Source organism: Drosophila willistoni, chromosome 3R (assembly GCF_018902025.1).
Source record: "Drosophila willistoni isolate 14030-0811.24 chromosome 3R, UCI_dwil_1.1, whole genome shotgun sequence".
NCBI classification, from domain to species: Eukaryota; Metazoa; Arthropoda; class Insecta; order Diptera; family Drosophilidae; genus Drosophila; species Drosophila willistoni.
The window spans coordinates 22,994,840-23,014,078 of NC_061086.1; the positions used below are offsets into that span (position 1 = coordinate 22,994,840).

The 19,239-nt window shown below is 41.7% G+C and overlaps 4 protein-coding genes across 7 annotated transcripts in view; 1 reads left to right on the top strand and 3 right to left on the bottom strand.

Annotated features, from left to right (window-relative positions):
- Positions 1-7,717, top strand: part of LOC6648100 — a 33,081-nt gene extending 25,364 nt beyond the window's left edge. Inside the window, exons 1-9 of one of the 2 annotated variants that reach the window (XM_002070211.4) lie at positions 760-1,586; positions 2,683-3,240; positions 3,395-3,473; positions 3,541-3,644; positions 3,704-3,841; positions 3,915-4,139; positions 4,303-4,509; positions 4,573-4,783; positions 4,857-7,714. In XM_002070211.4, the coding sequence (XP_002070247.2) occupies positions 887-1,586; positions 2,683-3,240; positions 3,395-3,473; positions 3,541-3,644; positions 3,704-3,841; positions 3,915-4,139; positions 4,303-4,509; positions 4,573-4,783; positions 4,857-7,350 (4,716 nt within the window). In that variant the 5' untranslated portion in view covers positions 760-886 and the 3' untranslated portion in view covers positions 7,351-7,714. Of the gene's footprint in view, positions 1-759; positions 1,587-2,682; positions 3,241-3,394; positions 3,474-3,540; positions 3,645-3,703; positions 3,842-3,914; positions 4,140-4,302; positions 4,510-4,572; positions 4,784-4,856 lie in introns of those variants that run through there. The other variant, XM_023178572.2, reaches the window with a different exon arrangement.
- A 4,549-nt stretch (positions 7,718-12,266) lies between these two features.
- On the bottom strand, positions 12,267-13,496 carry LOC6648099 (glutamate--cysteine ligase regulatory subunit). The gene has a single exon (XM_002070210.4). It carries the CDS (start codon positions 13,330-13,332, stop codon positions 12,448-12,450), a length of 885 nt encoding a protein of 294 aa, XP_002070246.1. The 5' UTR covers positions 13,333-13,496; the 3' UTR covers positions 12,267-12,447.
- Positions 13,497-14,061: 565 nt separating this feature from the next.
- Positions 14,062-17,085, bottom strand: LOC6648098 (wolframin). 2 transcript variants are annotated; one of them, XM_023178350.2, is made up of 4 exons: positions 16,779-17,085; positions 16,618-16,716; positions 14,992-16,562; positions 14,062-14,928 (listed from the first exon to the last, which is right to left on the bottom strand). In XM_023178350.2, exons 1-4 carry the CDS (start codon positions 16,840-16,842, stop codon positions 14,110-14,112), a joined length of 2,553 nt encoding a protein of 850 aa, XP_023034118.1. In that variant the 5' UTR covers positions 16,843-17,085; the 3' UTR covers positions 14,062-14,109. The 2 variants fall into 2 exon arrangements, with proteins under 2 accessions (XP_023034118.1, XP_002070245.1); XM_002070209.4 differs by having other exon boundaries at positions 14,992-16,559; positions 16,779-17,084.
- Positions 17,086-17,744: 659 nt separating this feature from the next.
- LOC6648097 lies at positions 17,745-18,809 on the bottom strand. 2 transcript variants are annotated; one of them, XM_002070208.4, is made up of 2 exons: positions 18,573-18,809; positions 17,745-18,469 (listed from the first exon to the last, which is right to left on the bottom strand). In XM_002070208.4, exons 1-2 carry the CDS (start codon positions 18,698-18,700, stop codon positions 18,199-18,201), a joined length of 399 nt encoding a protein of 132 aa, XP_002070244.1. In that variant the 5' UTR covers positions 18,701-18,809; the 3' UTR covers positions 17,745-18,198. The 2 variants fall into 2 exon arrangements, with proteins under 2 accessions (XP_002070244.1, XP_023034490.1); XM_023178722.2 differs by having other exon boundaries at positions 17,745-18,511.
- Positions 18,810-19,239: the final 430 nt, after the last annotated feature.

Here is a 19,239-nt window from a genome sequence, read left to right on the forward strand (position 1 = left end):
ATAACCGGTTTCCTGGGTACAAAATTCCCTTTAAACGCAACAACAACAACGAAAACTGTCAAGTCAAATTCAAGTCGCCAAATTCCAATTAGTTTTCATTTCTGACTTGCTTTGGGAACATTTGTAAGACCAATCAGCCTTGACTGAAAGCGGCACTCCTAGTACGGTTTACAAATTGCCATTTATCTTTCATTGCCTAGAGGTGCCGACAGCTCACAGCTCACCCAGATGTCGACAGACGTCGACTCCCAGTGGCAGTGGCAGGCACGCTCGATAAATCAGAGCAGGAGAAGGAATCGTGGAAGGAAGGTGCCAATGCTGTTCTAGGAGGAAGAGGAGACTTATTTGTTTGGTTTACGATTACCGAAATACCGCGTTAATTGATTTTACGATTTTAGGGATAACATATACACCTACACACCCAAAAACACACACACACACAGAGCATCTTGAGGAATTTTGTGGAAAGGCGAATGTCTAAGAAAAATGACTATGCAGGTAGCTGCTGTACTTGGCTGTCTAAATTTAAACCAAAAATCCGTGAGCACATAAAAAGGGATCAAGTAGATTGTGAGAGCGATATTTCCTGACAATGCTGAGAAATCGGAATTAGGGGTAGGTAGTTAGGTAGACACCACCAACACCGCCAGATAAACAGGGAATGAGAGTAGATAAATAGGGTCTCTCCCAGAGAGTGGACTTGGAGAGAGGGAGAGAACTTTTTCCTTGGTGGTTGGTGGACAATGAATCACGTTTCGATGCTGCTGCCTCAGTTGGCATTTTGTATGGGAAACGTGCACTTCGGTCCATTCTGTAATGAAATCGGATAAAAATAGTTAATCATTAAAAAACCAACGACAACAAAATAAACCAGTTCAGTGCAAAAATGGAACGACGCAAAGCCATCAGTTCGTATGCCAAGCTCAGGAATGAAGCAGCGGCGGCGACTCTTAACCCTGAGAACGTGGATGATGATGACAATGAGGAGAATGAAGCGGATGTCCTGCCGGCTTTGCATCGCTCACACTCAATGCGTTCCTCCCTCAGGCGTTTGAAGAGTAAACTGCACAGCCCCGCCCTATCCATGCAATCACCCTTCAAGCTGCGCGCCCATTTGCATACGCGCAATCGCAACGGCAGGATACCAGCAGGAACACAAGCATCGGCGGCCGCATCAGGATCAGGAAAACTAGACAAAAGCAAGGTCGCTCGGGCATTACAAATGTGGCGACAGCCGGGCCATAATCTCGACTCGGTGGCTGTCATGACAACCAAAGTGAAGGGAAAAAACGAGTTTGTGCCCCTCAAGCGGCAAAACGATCACGATGAATTGGGCATTGAGCAGTTGATGTCCAGCCTGCCAGTGGGAGTAAAGTTACCGCGAAAAGCCTGCCAACTACTACAAATACCCGACACCTATTGTCGAGAGAAATTTGCACCCAGAGCCACTCTAGATTCGGATTTAGAGAGCTCTGCGGAGATGTCTGCCATGGATGACATACGGCGACATGCTCACCAAGGAATCTATGGAACAACACGCATGCGTACGGCCACCATAAGAAAGCCAATGCCATATCTAAATAGTCGTAGGTGTTTTTTATCACTCAATTGGTTGTGTCTCTTTTTTTTTGGATTTGTGTTTGCCAAGTGAATTTTTTCTTTTTTTTAAATACACACATAATTTAAGTGGGCTTGACCCAGATTTAGAACCCGAACCAGAACCAGATGAGGTCGTTAATATTATGCTCTTACAGATGCTACCACATCGATAGCAATAAAATTCCCTCGCCGCAGAAGCTGCAGATGAGCAGCTGTTTGCGCTCGCCGGCGGTTTTTATGCGCCAGAAATCGTTTCACACGCTCAATGAGCTGACCAAGTTCTGTCAATTGAAAGTGTCCCCCAACCCGCCTACGCCCGTGACCACAGCCACACCCACATCAACATCTACGTCGGGGGCACAATCAATTCCTTTTTCACATCGTCGTCGACATAGTCACTATGCGGTGGATGGTAAGAGACACATTGCGTGAAGAGACCCACATCTGAAGCAATTAAAGTCTAGGTTTTCATATAAATTAACCGATTCCCGGCTAGGTGTACACCACCAATGACGATCCATCCATCCATCCATTTAACCATTCATAACTGTACAAAAGGAGGCGGCGGCATAAAGTGCAATTGATAAATTGAATTGAATTGAATGAGCTAATGTGATGGGTGAATAATGGTTAGGTTAGCTTCTCATATATTCCTTCCTTTTGCGTTGCTTTCAAGCATGCCACACCGGTACACCCACAAAGACACACACCCACACACTCACACACAAGTATAACACACACACAGACACACACAAACTCTTGCATAATTAATTAAATTGGTTGGCTTGGTCATTTCGCTGGCATTTCGCATAGAATAGGAAATCGGCATTTATGTTTAATATTTAATTAATTGCATTTGTTTGTTCTGGCAACAACAACAACAAAGAATTGTAATTATATCACATATAAACATACTCATATATACTTACAAACATATATACATACATACATAAAAAAGTGGCTCATTGGTTATTTACCCTTCTTTTTGTAAATATTTTATTGCATTCGATTCTTATTTCCTTTGATTTTGGCTTTTGTTTTTTAATTTATTTTTATTTCTTCATCAATTTCGCCCACGGGTAGACAATATATTGCCCACATATAGTATCGAGAGCGATCAGGTCAAATTGCGACCCAAGTTAAACTATACCCAAACGCAACAGGAGCACGAGCAGGATAAGGATCACGATTACAATTATCATTCCCTGGCATCGTCCTCGCCACGCTGGTCGGAACAGTTGGCTCAGCATGCCACGGTAGCCAAGATACGTACTGCCATTTCATGCAATTCGCAGGATCTCAAGGAAATGGAATTTCTATTGCCCCGACCCGTGTCCGAGGGGCCGCAGCAGCTGTGCATTTCGAGGCATTCGCAGCCAAAAAATGCCAAGTTGCGGGATGAGCATGAAGTCGATGGAATTGGAAGTGGGAGTGGGCATAATGTGCCAGAAACTGCCTCTGGGGATGAGAATAGTTCGGGAAATGTTCAACAATTATCCGTGCATCGTCAGCCGGTGCAAATGCGAGCGAAAATCACGGGAAATACACCGCATCCAAGGGCCAGTAAAATGTCCAAGAAGCAGATTAAACTAGCCCAGGCTCAGCTGGATAAATTGACCCAAAGCAATTTGCATTTACATGGTAACCACAAGCACCAAGAAAAATAATAATATTTCTGGCACGCCTCTTCTTTGCTGCCTCTAATCCAACTAATCCATTTGATAATCCTCAAGCTTCTTCAGTGAAATGGAAATTTTTGCAATAAACCATTTGCATTTTTACTTTACTTTTGCAGCTCTCTTTTCGGCCGTGGAGCATGGACATCTGGAGAAAGCACGCACCATTCTCGAGTCCACAGATGTGGATGTGAATAGGTAAATATATATACATATACCAAAATATATATTCGTCTTAAGTAAACGATATCTTTTGTACTTTCAGCATCAATTCAGACGGGCTATCCGCCTTGGATGTGGCCGTTCTGAGTAATAATCGGTCCATGACCAAAATGCTGCTTCAACATGGCGCCATGGAGGGCTCCCAGTGTAAGTGGGATCCGCTTGAATCAATCAATCAACAATCTTTTTATCTCTGGCTCTTTTAGTTTCAGTGGACAGCATTGGCACAAAGCTAAATGGACTGCTTAAAGATGCCGAATCGCGTATACATGATCTAAGCGGTCCAGAAGGTCTTTGCCCTCCCATGTTTGCCTCAAGACCGTCCATTTCGAGTATCATAATTGGTAAGAAAGACATTAACAAAGAAGATTCTATTAAACTCTAATTCTGTTTCCCCTTTTTATCTGTCTCTTCTAGGTAACACGGGTTCTTCAGTCACGGGATGCACTGGCAGTGAGGTGGAGAAACAAATCGGTATATGGGAACGACGGGTCAAGGGTTTGCGACGAATGCTATTGGGCTGGGATCAAGCCCGTCCACCAGATGCCCCCGCTTCGGTGGTTGTCGATGTCACTGGTGACAATTCCATCAGCGTTCAAATCTTGGAGCCATTCGAGGGTGCCATTGGCACAAAGTTCAAAGGTAAACCGCATAGTCAGATACAAGTTTGTTTACGTACATATGTGCATATCTCAATGGGTTGCTGATGTGCGGCCAGCCACCGCTCTGTGGTCAACCGCCTTCTGTACGCCTTGTTGTTACGCTCTTTGATGCCATCCTTTGCCATCTTTGCTTGCCCCCACAGTTCAATGGTCAACCCGCGCAGATTTCAACAATGTGGTGGGGGAGAGTGAGCTGCTCGAATGGATAAGCTTTCATGGAACTATGGGTGCCCAGTGTCACATTGCCGGTCTAACGCAGGGACGACGTTACTTCCTTCGTGCCGCGTGTGGCAACGTCAAGGGATGGGGAGCCTATCGCAATTCGGTGCCAGCTAGTGTAGTTCCATCGAGTAAGTAGTTGGCGGCATCCTTTGTTTTGTGATACAAAGTCTTAATCTATGTTTCGTGAACAGCCTGGCGGGACTTGGACAATCGTGAGGATCGCTTTTTGGGTAGGCAACGTATCCTTGACAATCTATTCACAGCCGTTCGCTTGGCCCGACCAGCAGATGTTTCAGAACTAACTTTGGACCCAGCTGGGGCACAACGTCGCAATCCGAAGAAGAAGACAACTATTAAACAACTCTTCTCCGTTACGTCCAAGTTCCAAAAAACCCTACGAAGGTGAGCTCAACTAGAAGTACTTGCTTAACTCATTTAATTTAACTCAAATGATTTGGTTCTCTTCCAAACACAGAGGCATTTACTTTTCATGCATTGTCCATTGCGATGACAAGATTCTGGTGACCAGCGAGGATTTTCCACCAGTTATTGAAATCGATGAATCTTATCCGAGTGCCCTGCACATGGACTATTACTGGCTAATGAAGATTGCGTGCACATGGGATGATGTGAAGTCACTACGCACGGACATGGAGCGTAATCTAACCTCGGCCGTGCAATTTCGCACCAAGTTGCTATCGGCCGTGTGTCAAATGCAGTCGGCATTGGGTTTCACGGATCTTGGACAGCTGTACTATAAACCCTTGCGGGATGCCCAGGGCACTGTGGTTCTGACCTGTGTCCAAACTGTGAAAAGCCAAAAGGCCGTGTCTATACTAAACTCCCGATGGTTGCCAGTCAGCAAGCTGCAAAAGAAACTAGGAGCCCTACACGAGGACTACAACATCAATGAGCTGCTCATCTCATCCATTGGGGATCAGCTTCATTACCAGCAGGCGGCACTACAGCGTCTCGAACCAGGTCTATATATTGGCTTCCTAAAGATGCAATGCTCGATGGATCAAATTCAAGTGGTGGTCCCAGTGAAGACGCCAAATGTTCTGCCCCACTGCAAAGTGCGAGAGAATAGCCACATTACGGCCGAGGAATGGCAGGTGCTTCACCGCAGCGGAGATCCGTTGCGTTTGCCTCTGGAGTTTAGTTCTCCACAAGGAGAGCCCGGCAACACGTCCACGGAAGTGCAACGGCTCTTCCTGTATGATCTCACCAATGCCATGCATAAACTGTTCGCCAGCATGAACATCAAGGCCTCGGATGCAGCCACCCATCGACTCTACGATGTGGAAGTGATAGAACACAGTCACGACATAAGCTTTCTGATTGTCTGCCCCTCCGCTGAAGCATCCTGTGCCGTGCCAGGCCAGTCGGAGTTACTACTGCAGCGGGATGATCTGGCCAGCCTGAGTATCCAAGCTTTCGAGATGATCCACTTGCGTACCTATCAGCCGGCCATTATACAGAAATATGCTCGCCTCTCCTGCATTCTCGAACTGGACACCGCCCTGGCAACGCATTCGCATCGTGAGGCCTTCTCCACCAGTGAATTGCAGGCGGCCAAAGATCGACTAGCCACATTGCAAGAGCTTAGCTCGAGTTTAACACTGGTGTGGAAGAGTGTACGATGGCTTATGGATGTGGTGGCATATGCCCGCAACAAGAATGCCCAGCCCTCGTTGGCCATGCGTGAGATTCTTAATTTTGCCCAGCAGCGTCATGATGATGGGTCCTCGATGGGTGCCGTGGCGGGTAAGCAACTTCTGCAGTTGCCCATACGCGAGACTAAGTTCAACAAGGCAGGAACCGGACGCGGCAGTTGGCCCGGACCGGGTACAAATGAGGATCAGACTCAGAATCAAGCCAAGCCAGAGCACTCGAAATCAGAACAGAATCTGGGCCACACCGCCATCACACCAGCGGATGGAAATGCCAAACAATTGATCCAGCAACAGCAGCAGCAACAGCAACATCATCAACAACAACAGCAGCAGCAACAACAGCAATTGCTCCAAGTGACCACCAGTGAGTATGCGGCTTCCAGCAGTTCGGAAATGTCGTTGCGAAAAAATAGCGGCGATTCCGTGAGTTCCACCTACACAGCCCGAAGCTTCTATTCGGCGGTGGACTCGGCCTCGGATGGGAATAGTAGCAGCAGTGTTTTTGCCATTCCACCATCACGTTCGGATGACACCCTTGCGGATGCCCTGCGACACACTCAATCATCGGCTGCTCAACGTAAGCGTACCAGCTCAAATATTGGTCCCCATACAGCTCCACTCATTACAGTGCACAGCTCCAGTTCGGCTCCCTACCTGGCGGGTTCGAGTGTGTCCCTAAGAAGCGGCACATTTGTCACCGATCTGGAACACAAGCCACTTAATGCAAGCGGTAAAGCTGCTTCCAGTGCCAATCTACGGGAAGGTGGTCTCTATTTAAAGAGCACTCTGTCCGAGCTTAGGGCAGTGGGTGCAAGTGCCGGTGCCGATGGTGAAGAGCATCCCGTGGCCAGCACCTCGAAAGCATCTTCCACCAAGAGTCTTTCGCGTCAGAGCAGCGAAGAGGACACGGCCAGTTGCTCTAGCCTAAATACAGAACAAACGCCAGGAATTATTCAGGTGTACACTGCCTACAACACGGGACTGGCCAGTGGAACGAGTCTCAAACTCCATGTCACGCCGAAGACAACCGCTCGGGAAGTTATCAATCTGGTGGTCAAGCAACTCAATATGGCTGTCGTCCTGAAGGGCAACAACGGTCCTATCTACAGTGCCGATATGCTGGACAACTTCTGCCTGGTGGCTGTTATCGGGGCCAGGGAACGTTGCCTCCGTGATGACTTCAAGCCGCTGCAATTGCAGAATCCCTGGAAGAAGGGTCGCCTCTATGTACGCAAAAAGCACGAGCTGCTGGCTGCCATCGAGCACTCGAATCGTAAATCCCATTTGATCTGAATCCACAATTTTCACCTGCGTTCATCATTTGGTTTCGTTGATTTGATCCAATTTCGTGCTGGAATGAAACTTAATTCGACCAACCAATTCCTCCAACCTCCACTCCCCAATTAGACTGAATTATGCTTAATGGCAAAGAAGTAATACAAGATGATAGATGAGAAGAGAAATGTATTGAAAATGGTATTATATTTTTAATAGTTTTATGTCATATAGTACATTAGGCACGCCCCAAATACCCCACACAAAGCCCACAAAGATTATTGTTAACTCCATTTACTGTGTTTCAAAGAGAAAGGCAAAATATGCTCAATACTTGTAAAACTAAAAGTAGTTATGTGCATATACATATATGTACATATGTATATGTATTTATGGTAGAATGTATATGAATGTATGTAATTTAATATATTTTATGGATTTTTTTGTAGTTTAGCAAACCAAATGTTTTTTGATTGTATTTTTGTGGCATTTTTTAGGCGCACATTTTTTTAAAACTAATCTAAATGTTCAATCAATCAAACAAGCAAAAATATCGCAAATTGGTAATTGAAAACCAAAATGTGGAAAAAAACAACAAACTATATTTAATATAAAAAGTAAAAGTCAATATGCATTTTAAGTGTCACTCTTGATGTGCGTTTTGCGTGTGTGTTCTATGTAATTAATTGCAATTCTATTGAACTATACAAATATATATATTGTATTTTAGCTGTACGAAACGAAAGAGCAAAACAATTACATAATTAGTCTGTTAATGTAAAATAAAAACAAAAAACAAAATGGCAAAAATATTTTTTAAAAATATATTGGCACAACAGAAGATAAATGTTGAAAATATAATTGACAAAATCGAAATCGTAATTTGTTGTATGTATGGAGTAAGTCCATTGTATATGTAGCAAAAGAATTTTTCCCCCGCCCTCCACTTTAAGCTTATCTACTCGACACTACAGCCGCAATCCCACAACTCATTAGAACTTTCGATAACTTGGCTATCTAAATGTGCAGAACCGTAATTGTCTATATATATATATATATCTATATAGTATAAAGAACTTAATACCGAAATACCATAAGTAAATTAGGAAAAATTCTTCAAATCTATGTGTAAATGAGTTTATTATCTACAAAATGAAAGTTCTTGAAATACGCAAAGAATAAAAAATATGTCCTTTTGCAATTGCTCAAAAATAGAATGTTTCTCCGTTCTCAGAATAACTGAAGTAAATTCTTCATACCAAACACTTTCCATTTTCCAGCTATTATTCAGGGCTATCTAAGGCCAATAAACGAATCAGACAATGGTATGCCAAATATCATTGCTATAGCTTTAAAACTGAAAGAACAAATTTTTTGCCAGCCATTATTGAATCGTGACGGCTATTTACTTTGAACGAGAACATATATACCTATTGTGACCAATTTAAAAAAATATCCCCGCTATGTGCAGAGGGTGTTCAAAAAGTAATTGGGACAAGTTGAACGAATGTTGAATCTTATGAGAAACTAGACAAGAATCACTTACTTTAGATAATGTGCAAATACTTAGAAATTAATGTCCATAAAAAAGGTATCAATTTAATTACATAAGATGTTCAAAACGACCAATAGAAAGAGTTGTGCAAGACCTGATTTTTTGTATGTATGTATATAAATATTGAAACTCATTTTGATAAATGTTTTAGAATTTGAGTTACTCTTTTGATAAATGATGTTTGAAATTTAGTCAGCCTGGTTTCAAAACAAAAACCAATTTTAATTCAAATATTTCTTTTCATTTGCGCACATAAAAATTTCAATCAGTACAACGAAATTGAAAAATTTAAAAATTGTATTTTCATTACAAATAAATTGCTTCCGTCCCCCAAGCAAAGAGAAAGGAGAGTTTAATTTGGTTTAATTCCTTACATAAATTTCATTTGGATTTGCAATCGGAACAAAAAATTTATACATATTTAGTATTATTTTAAATTTACAAACAAAGTGAGATTAGTTATTTATAATGCAATCTAATTGTAGTTAATTGTTAAAGGTCGATATGAAATATGATAAACATAAATAAATGTGAACCACACATACACACATACACACTCACCCACACACACACACACCCATATTGTATGATAAATGTTGTAGCCTAGCTGATATCTTCATGTTTCTGAAAAATGAGTAGATATAGAAGATGAAACTTATTAAATATATTATATGTTGCATGTCAAAAACATATTATATATATTTTTGGTGTATGTTAACTATGTACAACATCAATATGAACAAAAAAGAAACAAACTATGTATATTAAGAGCAACAAGATACATACTTATACATACATATAATATATATAATATTCATATTACAAATGGCAACTAAAACTGAATGCATCAAGTGAAGTGTGGCTAAGAATGTGGTGGAACTACTGAGATATGGTTCGAGTGAGTAAGAAAGCATTCGGTGAATATTCAATTAACTTAATAAAGACTCAACAACTGTTATGGTGTAATTCCTTGCCAATTAGTTATTTCTCTCTCTCTGGGGTTAATATGGATATATAGAATATTCTCGAACATGGATGGTCGCTAAAGCATGTCATCATCATGATTATCATCATCAATTCTACTACAATTTCGTTTCATTGTGACCGATTATGTAGCCAGGCAATGCACAATTTAGATAATTGGTAGATAAATACGTATATTTTAAAACATTTTCTTATCATTTTTATTAAGTGCCCACCAGGTGAGTCCTCAGGCAAGCCATGTGTTGTGGTTTACTTATTGAACAAGTGCACTTGGATGCGGCTAAGTCAAAAAAACAAAAAAAAAAACAACAAACAAAATATGATAACAAGCTGATTAAGTTGATTAAGTTCGCCATCATTCTGTCATTTCGCCAGTTACTGATAACAAACGTAATACACACATGGAAGTAGCTTAATTTTTGTTGATTTAATTTAAATTTATATTTTTTTTTCATATTTTGATGACTTTAGCAAGGGCTAAGGACTTTCTTTTACACTTGTGGCAAGCTGATGAGTTGCCTCATTTTGCCTCTAAGCCTGCTAAGTCAAATAAAACTTAAATATACATTTGAATATGTTGTCATTGAAATGAACAAATATAAACATTATTAAGTTTTAGTAACACATTCGACAGATATTTTAATTTTCACTTATTTTCTTGTCATGATAAACAATTGTTTAATTGATTATTGACTCAGTTATTCAGTTCTTTAATCACTTCACTGTAACTTACAGAAAAGAGAATAAATATGTACTAAATCCTAGGATAATAACTTAAAACTTAGATGCCTACTGAATTGTAATACTACTAAGAGCATAAAAAGGTAAAAAAGAAAACTACTAAACAAGTGACTGAGTGAACAAATAAACAAGTGTGGAGATTTAAGGCTTTAAAACCTAACTAACTTAACAAATAAGCCAATTTAACTGAATGAGTACATTACAAGTTCACTAAACTTACTTATATAGTCATTAATTCTAGTAACTGATTGTCACCTAACAAAACTGCATCTTCTTCAGAATTGCATAGGATTTATATAACAAGTTTCAATGTACACAATGTTAAATACAAATTTAATTCCAGTTAAATTCATTGATTGTTTGTTTATTCATTGCAGCTCAATTTCCACTGTCCCTTTTTACTACGCTCTTGTGCACACATGTTGCTGGAAACATCAGCCAGCAACATTGTTTAGCAACATGCTGAATGGTGAAATTTAGTCATTATGCGTCATCACGTCAGGCCAAAATGGAAAGCCCTAGAGAGAACTCCCTCCCACATCATAACGATCAGTTCTGGTACACTCAAATGGGAATACACATATTATTTTAGATATACATACATACATATATGTATTTATATTTGTATGTAAGAGAAAACGCAAGTCACGGCGACGAGGCCGAGTCCGTACGGAACACTGAGCAAAAGCGATAAGCACTATTTTGTTTCGATTTTTGTTTTGTATTTTCTTTTGGCTAGTTAATTTTTGTGGGATTTCTAACACACTGCGTCATATATATATGTATGTATGTGTGATGTACAAACATTTTTTAAAATTAACCCAATAATTTGAGTCATGTTCCTCACCGACACCGTCTCATCCAGTAGGCTCATTAATTAAGCATTCAATAGTGAATTTCGCTTAATTGTGTATAAAGTGCTTTCAACTTGGGTTTATGTATATAGAGACCTTGACGAGTTTTCAACCAACAGGAGACCTTTAAATTGTAGACAAAATCGACAGCCCTCCAACCTCAATCTCAGACACTTGGACCATTTATGGTCATTATAAATTTCAAGTGCTGATTGGGAATCGAATATTTGATTAAATACAAGTAAATACCCAGCCTAGTTATTATTGGACATGTCGTGATGATATTTATGGCCAATCACTTTTCCTGACCATCTGTGATTAAGATCAAAACCTATTGCAATATATTTTCCAAGCCAAACAAACTGTGGCTGTATAATATATATGTATGGTACATATATTATAGTGTAATCGGTTTCCCAATTTATAACACAGAAGCCACGTGATCTAAATCGGGTCAGACCGGGGGCGTCATAACAGACGTCCGACGCGCCTGCCTTTAATTAGATTTCCTCTAGTCTAGGGCAATGACAAAACGAAAAAAAACCTAACAAGAAACACAACTTGTCCAAGTAAAAATTAAAGGGGAGCACACTTGACCAGATCGTTAAACCAAACAAATATAAATTATACCATATGGACGTATACTTAATTTGCGAGAATGTCAAAACCGGTTCTCAAACTCCTCTGACCTCCGACAATCAGAGACAATCAAATGCAAGTTTGCCGTTTGTAATGTACTTTATGCTGAAGTATTTCAACTCAGACAACAAAAAATGTTTACAATAAACAAAAAACAAAAGTATAAAAAATTGGTTTACTATAAAAAATCAATCGATCTATCAATCGTTCTGGTTTCTTTTTTCATTATCTGATTTCGGTTTTGTATAACAAACAATAAGTACAGCACTACATAGGGTATACATTACAAATATTTATATATAAATATGTATATATAGTACACAGACTACATCTTAGCTAAGCTTATGTTTCGCTGGGCTTTGAGGCCCCGACAATATAGCCCTTGGCAGTGAGTACGCCGCGGCAGCGAACATGAACCTGATAGCGCAACGACCAATCGATTGTGTAGCCGGGAACCAGCCCAGCGAATTGCTCCTCCTGCAATATGAGCTCCGGATCTCCGTGAGTATTCAACTGTATGTCGTGGGCGGTACAGAACTCCTGTAATTCGGCGGGCACGACGCAGCAGGTGGCCAAATTGACCTGTGCAATGGTAGGGGCCACACTGGCAGTTTTGTGCAATTCCTGTAGCGCCTCTGCATCCAAATCTGCTATGCCCAATTGGGTTATCTTCTGGTTATGTGCATATTGTTCCAGGCACTTGTACAACTCCTTGAGTTCGTCAACCCCTTGCTGTCCATTGCGAATACTCCAATTGCTGACGCTGGACGTGCCGGTGTTGCCCTCCGAGCAGGGAGATTTTGTTGTTGTGGCCCCAGAGGTTGCGCTGGCAACAGCCGCCGTGGGAGTGATGGCATTTGCATTCGGGTGATAGGCCAGAACCACGTTATCCACATGCGTCACTTTAAGTATGTTGAGTAGGGCCTCCACAGCTTGTTGGATGTTTTCTGTCGAATTGCTGTTGACAAATATCTTTGCCCCGATGCTAATCTCATTTCGACCATTCTCAGTCAAACGCTTGGTCAATTCCTCAGTGTCACGCTGTACACAGCCATGGAGCTTGTCTATCTCCACGACCACGCGCTCCGCATTTGGTTCCTTCTGTAGAGTCACTTTCAGGCCATCGTAAAGCTCTTCGTTGGATTTGCGCTGACCCAGTTCATTGTTGATGATGTTGCCCGTGCTAATCACCACGTTCTGGTAATTTTTCGTAATTGTCGGTATCATGATTTAAGGCTCTTTATTTAAATACAGAGCAAAGGCAATGAATGACAGACGAGGTGAGGTTTACTTCACTTGAATTGCTGCTCGGTTCCGAAGTGTTTTTATATATAGATAAGTCTGAAGTTATCGCAGGTGGGTGATACACGCGTTTGTTCTCAACAGCCGCGCCGCTCGCTGCTTAAATACCTACAGCTTACCACGAAAATTCCAACACTCCATTAGCGACTACTGGACACTCTTTCTTTTACACTCACACCACATCAGCAGACGGAGGCTCACAAATCTTTTACGTGAAACTCAATATTTAGGTAAGAAATAAAGAAAAAAACTAATTGCATGATAATAACACTTAATAACGATAATAAATAATACATAATATCACTAATAAGTGCTAAATGCTTCAACTAGTTGACTACGCCACGCATACTCTACCCTCCGAAACTCACCAATAGGGCTGGAGAATTATCTATGTTATCGATAACAACTAAAAATACTAAAATCATACTATTTTTAATTTTAGTGTGCCCAGATTTCTAAAAACGCTAGCGTTTACTCACGCGATTTAAAACGCGTGAGTAAACCGCTCGAGCATTTGAGTAAACGCGCGAACATGTTCTAAATTCAAATTCTGTCAGGATATATATTTTTAACGTATCCTCATATAAATATCCTAGCATAATAATAATGTTATAATCTCTAAACTACAGCATCCAGAGATACAATACTCATATGTAGATAGCGGTAGTTTTTTCTTTTATTTCCTCGACTTTATTCCGAGACTTATTTAAAGGTAATCAACGGACTAAGCAGAGCATTGAGTAAATACTTGATGCCTCTCTTAAGATCCTGGAGACGCGCGTCCATCGGAGAACTGGTTGCTAAGCGCTCAATGCTCACAGTTCCAAGATTTGCTGACTGGCAAGACAGGCACTCGATGGTCTTCAATTGAATCTGAACATGTTTAGCGAGAAGCCGAGATTCGTGGAGAACACCATAGAAAAGTATCTGGTCTCCATGACTAAGACGACGGGTAAAATTACCAAAGTCATGATGAGCCTTTACTAACACATTTGTAAAAGTGGAGCGTCCTAGCAACCGGCTGCTACTGCCAGAGCCCACCTTAACCAAGAGCTCATATTCGTAACGATCCCAATTCTGGAGGGAGCAACGCTCCAGTGATTTTATGGCTCGCTGCCATGTCTCACATTGAGATTCACTTTTGGGATCGCATTCAAAATGTTGAGCAATGTTCTCTCCGTGCACACAGCGCAGAATGCGGGCCAGCCAAGTGGGCAGATAGTTGGAAATTACATCTTCCAGAATGTTGCTGACACGTCCAATCTGCACTTTGTCCACACTTCCTTCCCATGCCACGTGCATGCCATTTAAATAAGAACAACGAAGTTGTGCCTTGATCTTGTTGGTCTCTTCCTGTACTGGTTGAGCGCAAAGAGCATGGAAGCGATCCCATTGGAGAGTATCCGAGTTTGAAAACGACATTCCTACTCTGGGAATGGCATTGAAGCGTGGCGTATCCTTAAAACTGGACGTCATGTAGGGAAAGACAAGGACACAGGCTGTCGTTAAGCCCATAAGCACCTGTAAGCAACCAGAAACTTCCTTTAGAAAATTGAACAATGTTATACAAATGAAGCGACTTACTTGCAGTATTGTAATGTACTTCTTTGTGGCCCGATTGAGAGCCAGGACACACGAGAGTATAGCTACCAATCCGCAAGCTACTGCTGTGCTCGCCCAGCGTAACTCCTCGTTGGCTAGGCCCAAATTGTCAATCGCCACAAATACCGGAACTAGAAGGGCCACTATTCCGAACAGTGGCAGGAAGAGCACAATTCCCGCCAAACCTAGGGCGGCACGTGTCATCCCAAACATGGTGGCACTTTGCGAGGTGGCGATACACACCTGCAACCAACTGAGGGTAACGCAATGTGGTATAAGATATGTGTAGACGCCATGCCAACGAGAGCGCCTGGCAAGAAGGATGAGCAGCACAGGAATGAATAGATATAAGGCAGTTCGGCAACTTAGGCAGAATTCGATACCATTGCCAACGACAAAGGAAGAAAAGGTGGGCACGCGGAGGTCCAAAAAGCGCCAACGCGTGGAGACTACTTCATCCCTTTCATAAGGATATTTGGCCAGCACATTAACAGCAAATGAAATGATTACCAGCCAATCCGGTACCAAATGCGAAGTGGCATACATTGAGACACCCATGGTGAGAAAGGTAAACGCTCCTGAAAGGATCGTTAGCTCTGAATGTGGCAGCCAGGCATCGGTGACCAGCGGATAGACAATTAAGTTGCAAATGAAGGCACAAAAATAATATAGATACGGCTTCATATTGTTCCTCAGAAAGCGCTGCTCCGCTATGTCCGCCTCTATGTGATTGTCCCCGTAGCTAAGAAACAGTCCTGACCAAATCCGAAAGTCCACAAACTGCTGCTTAGTCTGCAACATCTTACAGGTGGCCCAAAGCATAACGCCCAGACTGAGATAGTAGCACACTAACGGCAACATGTGTCGGCTACTCCACCAAGAGAGCAGAACCAGCAGAGTGCATCGCACACTGAGTGGTAGCAGTTTGGGCAGGGAGACAATTACTTCTAGCAAACGATGGTAAAACAGAGTGATGAATATCAACGGATGAAAGATCAGGCGGTAGAAGCATGGCACGTGATCCAGACTTGCGGGATGGGGGACTGACAGCGTCAATGTATCATTTACGGCAGGCATTCGTCCGGCACTATAGTTAGAGGCTGCTGAGACCAGGTGCGCCTCTGTTATAAAACGACGATCCTCCACATTTGCCATTCCAATACTGGAAGTGTCTTCTAGGGGTTCACATTCGGTCTCTGGTTCGCAGTCGCTGCTGGAGTAGTCCTCTTCCTGGTGCGGGCGTCTGCGTCTCTTGCGTTGTAAGTTGTAGATGCGCCGCATCTTCCGTTCCAGTTGCTTTGGCGTGATGTGTTCGTTGCCATTCGATAAACAAGCAAAAAGTTCCCTGGCCGCTTTTCTTGCTGCCCGTTCACCTGGAGTCATCGCCAAACACCGACGCACTTCGTCTGCATTTTCAGCAGTAATTCCACTACCATTGTTGTAGCATTTTCGCAACAATTTGGCGGCATCTTCATGGCCATTTTGGGACGCACTCACCAGCCAGTTGATAGCTTTCTGGTTACGACTGTTGCTGTTAGCCACGTTCGGTTCTGCTGAGATTGAAGTTATTTGGACTCGGTTAGCACACAATCATGCAGTTGTTCTTACCCATGTGGTTCTCTAACAACTCCTTAGCCAGGTCATATTGGGTTTGCGAACAGCCCTCCTCTGCGATGTGGTGCTTTAACTTGTTCAGCGATTCGCGGTCTGAGGACAGGCAAATAAATTGCATTATAAGAAAGAGGACAATACATATATTTAAACTCCACCTTCTAGATTCCAACGTCTACGGTTGCTGACTCCTGTCGGCTCCCTTTGTGTCCAGGTGGCCATTGGAACCCAATTTTGTTACAGCTGGCTCGCAACGAACTCGAAGTTTTCCAGAACACTTAATCTGTTTTAAGTTTCAAGAATCAATATCCAAAAACAAAAAGTAGCAATTTTGCCCATTGGAATAATTACTGTACAGTATGATTTTCAATTAATATTATGAAAGAATAATAAATAAACCGAACATCATTTTAACACTTTTGTTTGGTAATTGGGTGTTTACACTAGCTCTGCGTCTGCGTTTGGCGCAAACGTACGATTTAGTACAATCGCCTCTTAAGCGCTTGCATCCGATAACAAATTCTTGACAACGCAGTGCAGTGTAACCGGACTACAAAATTCAGTGGGTGTTTTTTAAAGATGTGCAATTGAGAGTCGATAGATTCAGCGGAACACTTTCAACACTGGTTAACTTATTGTTATGCAACACTGCACAAAAGAGAGAGAGAGAGAGATAACAAAACATTAATATTTGAAATATGGCGGGCAAATCACAGAGTGCTTAAATAGAGGCGCCCATTAAATCCATATTGTTTGGTTATCAATTAAGTAAAATTCATCCACATGGTTTACATGACTTAGGTGTCAATCTCAATAGCTTTAACAATTTTCACAGTATACTAGATTTAATAAAGTTTTAATAAGATACTAAACTCTATGTTCTTAAATTATACGTCTTTTTTTATATTTTAGAATATTTAAAGTTATTACTTGTCGTCCAATTACCGTCAAGTCATTAAAGCCATGCTAAATTGCGATAAAACTTTTTAAAATCGGGGTAATGTTGCCAAAAAAAGCAATCTGAAAAATGGTAGCTCAACCAAAACATAGGCCTATAAATTGACCGATTTTCGTTCATGGTCCTGCGCTGGCTTAGTCCAGCACTGCTTGTCGCAACACCTCGATTTCAAAGAAATAGTTTTAATAGAATTTGTTAACAAAAGAATGCAATTTTTGAATTAATTTATGATTAATACATACTAACGTAATGCTTTTACAATAGGCTTACTTACTTATTGTTAGTTATGTACAGATACGAATTATTTCTGAGCCTTAATGATTTATAGATGGTGTCGCTTCCTTATACATATACATATAAAATAGCAACAAAATTAATGTCATATAATGACAATTAAAATAAGCAGCTTGTAAACAAACACAATTGTCCCACAATCAATCGATTCCGCCATCAAGCTTATCGCTTTAATGGGGCAACTGGAGAAGCAGGTTGGGGGGAATGGGCAGCGAAAAGCCGGTAAACCAAACAAACGCGAGAATTGTGGAAGCGGCTGATGTAATCCAATGAGTACGATTGCAGCATCACCCCCAATACTTCATCTAGTGGCTCTATTACTAATACTAAAAGCTGGCCCACAGCAATTGTGTGCCATTTGCCGTCAAGGCAAATGCTGACGGAGGAGATGATGTTGATGTTGGAAGATTGGTCGTGGTAGTGGCATTCGCGCGGCAGACAGCGGCGGCATCATGGAAGTACGCAATGGAAATGGCAGCCAGCAGGGTCAACACCATTGTCAGCCAGAGGCAGACGAAGCACAGACGTCGCACATTCTGCCACCAGGGATCCAGAGTGAACGGCAACAGTTCCTCCAATGAGAGGCCATAGGAGTAGCTGGCGATGTGGTAGGGGTTAGAACAAGAAGCAAACGAAATGCTGTGTAATGAAGTTATTTTTTTTGTTGTTATATAATGAAATGCGAGGGAAAAGCGTTTACTCAGCAGTTGTGAAAATGGGTTCATAATCCTTTGGATCCTTTCTCGACGCGGGCATTACCACAATGGAGATGTGTTGCTGGTGGCCTCGTTCTTTTGCCAGCAGCGCTGTTTTCTCATCGCACGACATATTTGCCAAGAGTAGGAGGCAACACGAGTGGTCCAACTAGGGGAAACTGAAGGATTACAAACACTCCGAACTGGGACTGCAATTTGGTTGCTGTGTCGCGAACAACTGGCGACTGATGTTTGTTTTGTTTCAACTTAAATTAGCTCTTACTGGGGCGAGAGCAAGTTTCATTGTTTTATGATTGTTTGCCTTTGTGTTGGCTCTATGCGAGTTCCAATTACTGTAAACAACTTTATCTGACCATCGTCTCATCCATTGTCGTTGTCTCTCATCTCCCGCAAGAAGCTTTTTTTGCACTGATTTCGCTTATCTTGCTCGTAATATTCGTTCTGCTATCTTTTTTTTTGGTTTTTGGGTCTCTTGATGACAATTGTGTATTAGCAAATAAGCGATCCCCTGAGCATGAGCAACCTTGATAAGCCGCTTTCCTAGATTGATAACTTCCAACCAGTGATCATACACTTGAAGAAAATTAAACTGAACAGAATCTAGTAGAATAAAAAGTAAGCTTGCTTAAAGCATTCGATAAATTAATATCA

Coding starts and splice junctions, on each gene's coding strand:
- LOC6648099 (XM_002070210.4), bottom strand. CDS start 13,332: ATGATACCGACAATTACGAAAAATTACCAGAACGTGGTGATTAGCACG.
- LOC6648098 (XM_023178350.2), bottom strand. CDS start 16,842: ATGGCCACCTGGACACAAAGGGAGCCGACAGGAGTCAGCAACCGTAGA. Junction 16,717..16,778: donor TAGACGTTGGAATCTAGAAG/GTGGAGTTTAAA, acceptor GCCTGTCCTCAG/ACCGCGAATCGCTGAACAAG. Junction 14,929..14,991: donor AGTACATTACAATACTGCAA/GTAAGTCGCTTC, acceptor GGTTGCTTACAG/GTGCTTATGGGCTTAACGAC.
- LOC6648097 (XM_023178722.2), bottom strand. CDS start 18,700: ATGTCGTGCGATGAGAAAACAGCGCTGCTGGCAAAAGAACGAGGCCAC. Junction 18,512..18,572: donor CCCATTTTCACAACTGCTGA/GTAAACGCTTTT, acceptor TTCATTACACAG/CATTTCGTTTGCTTCTTGTT.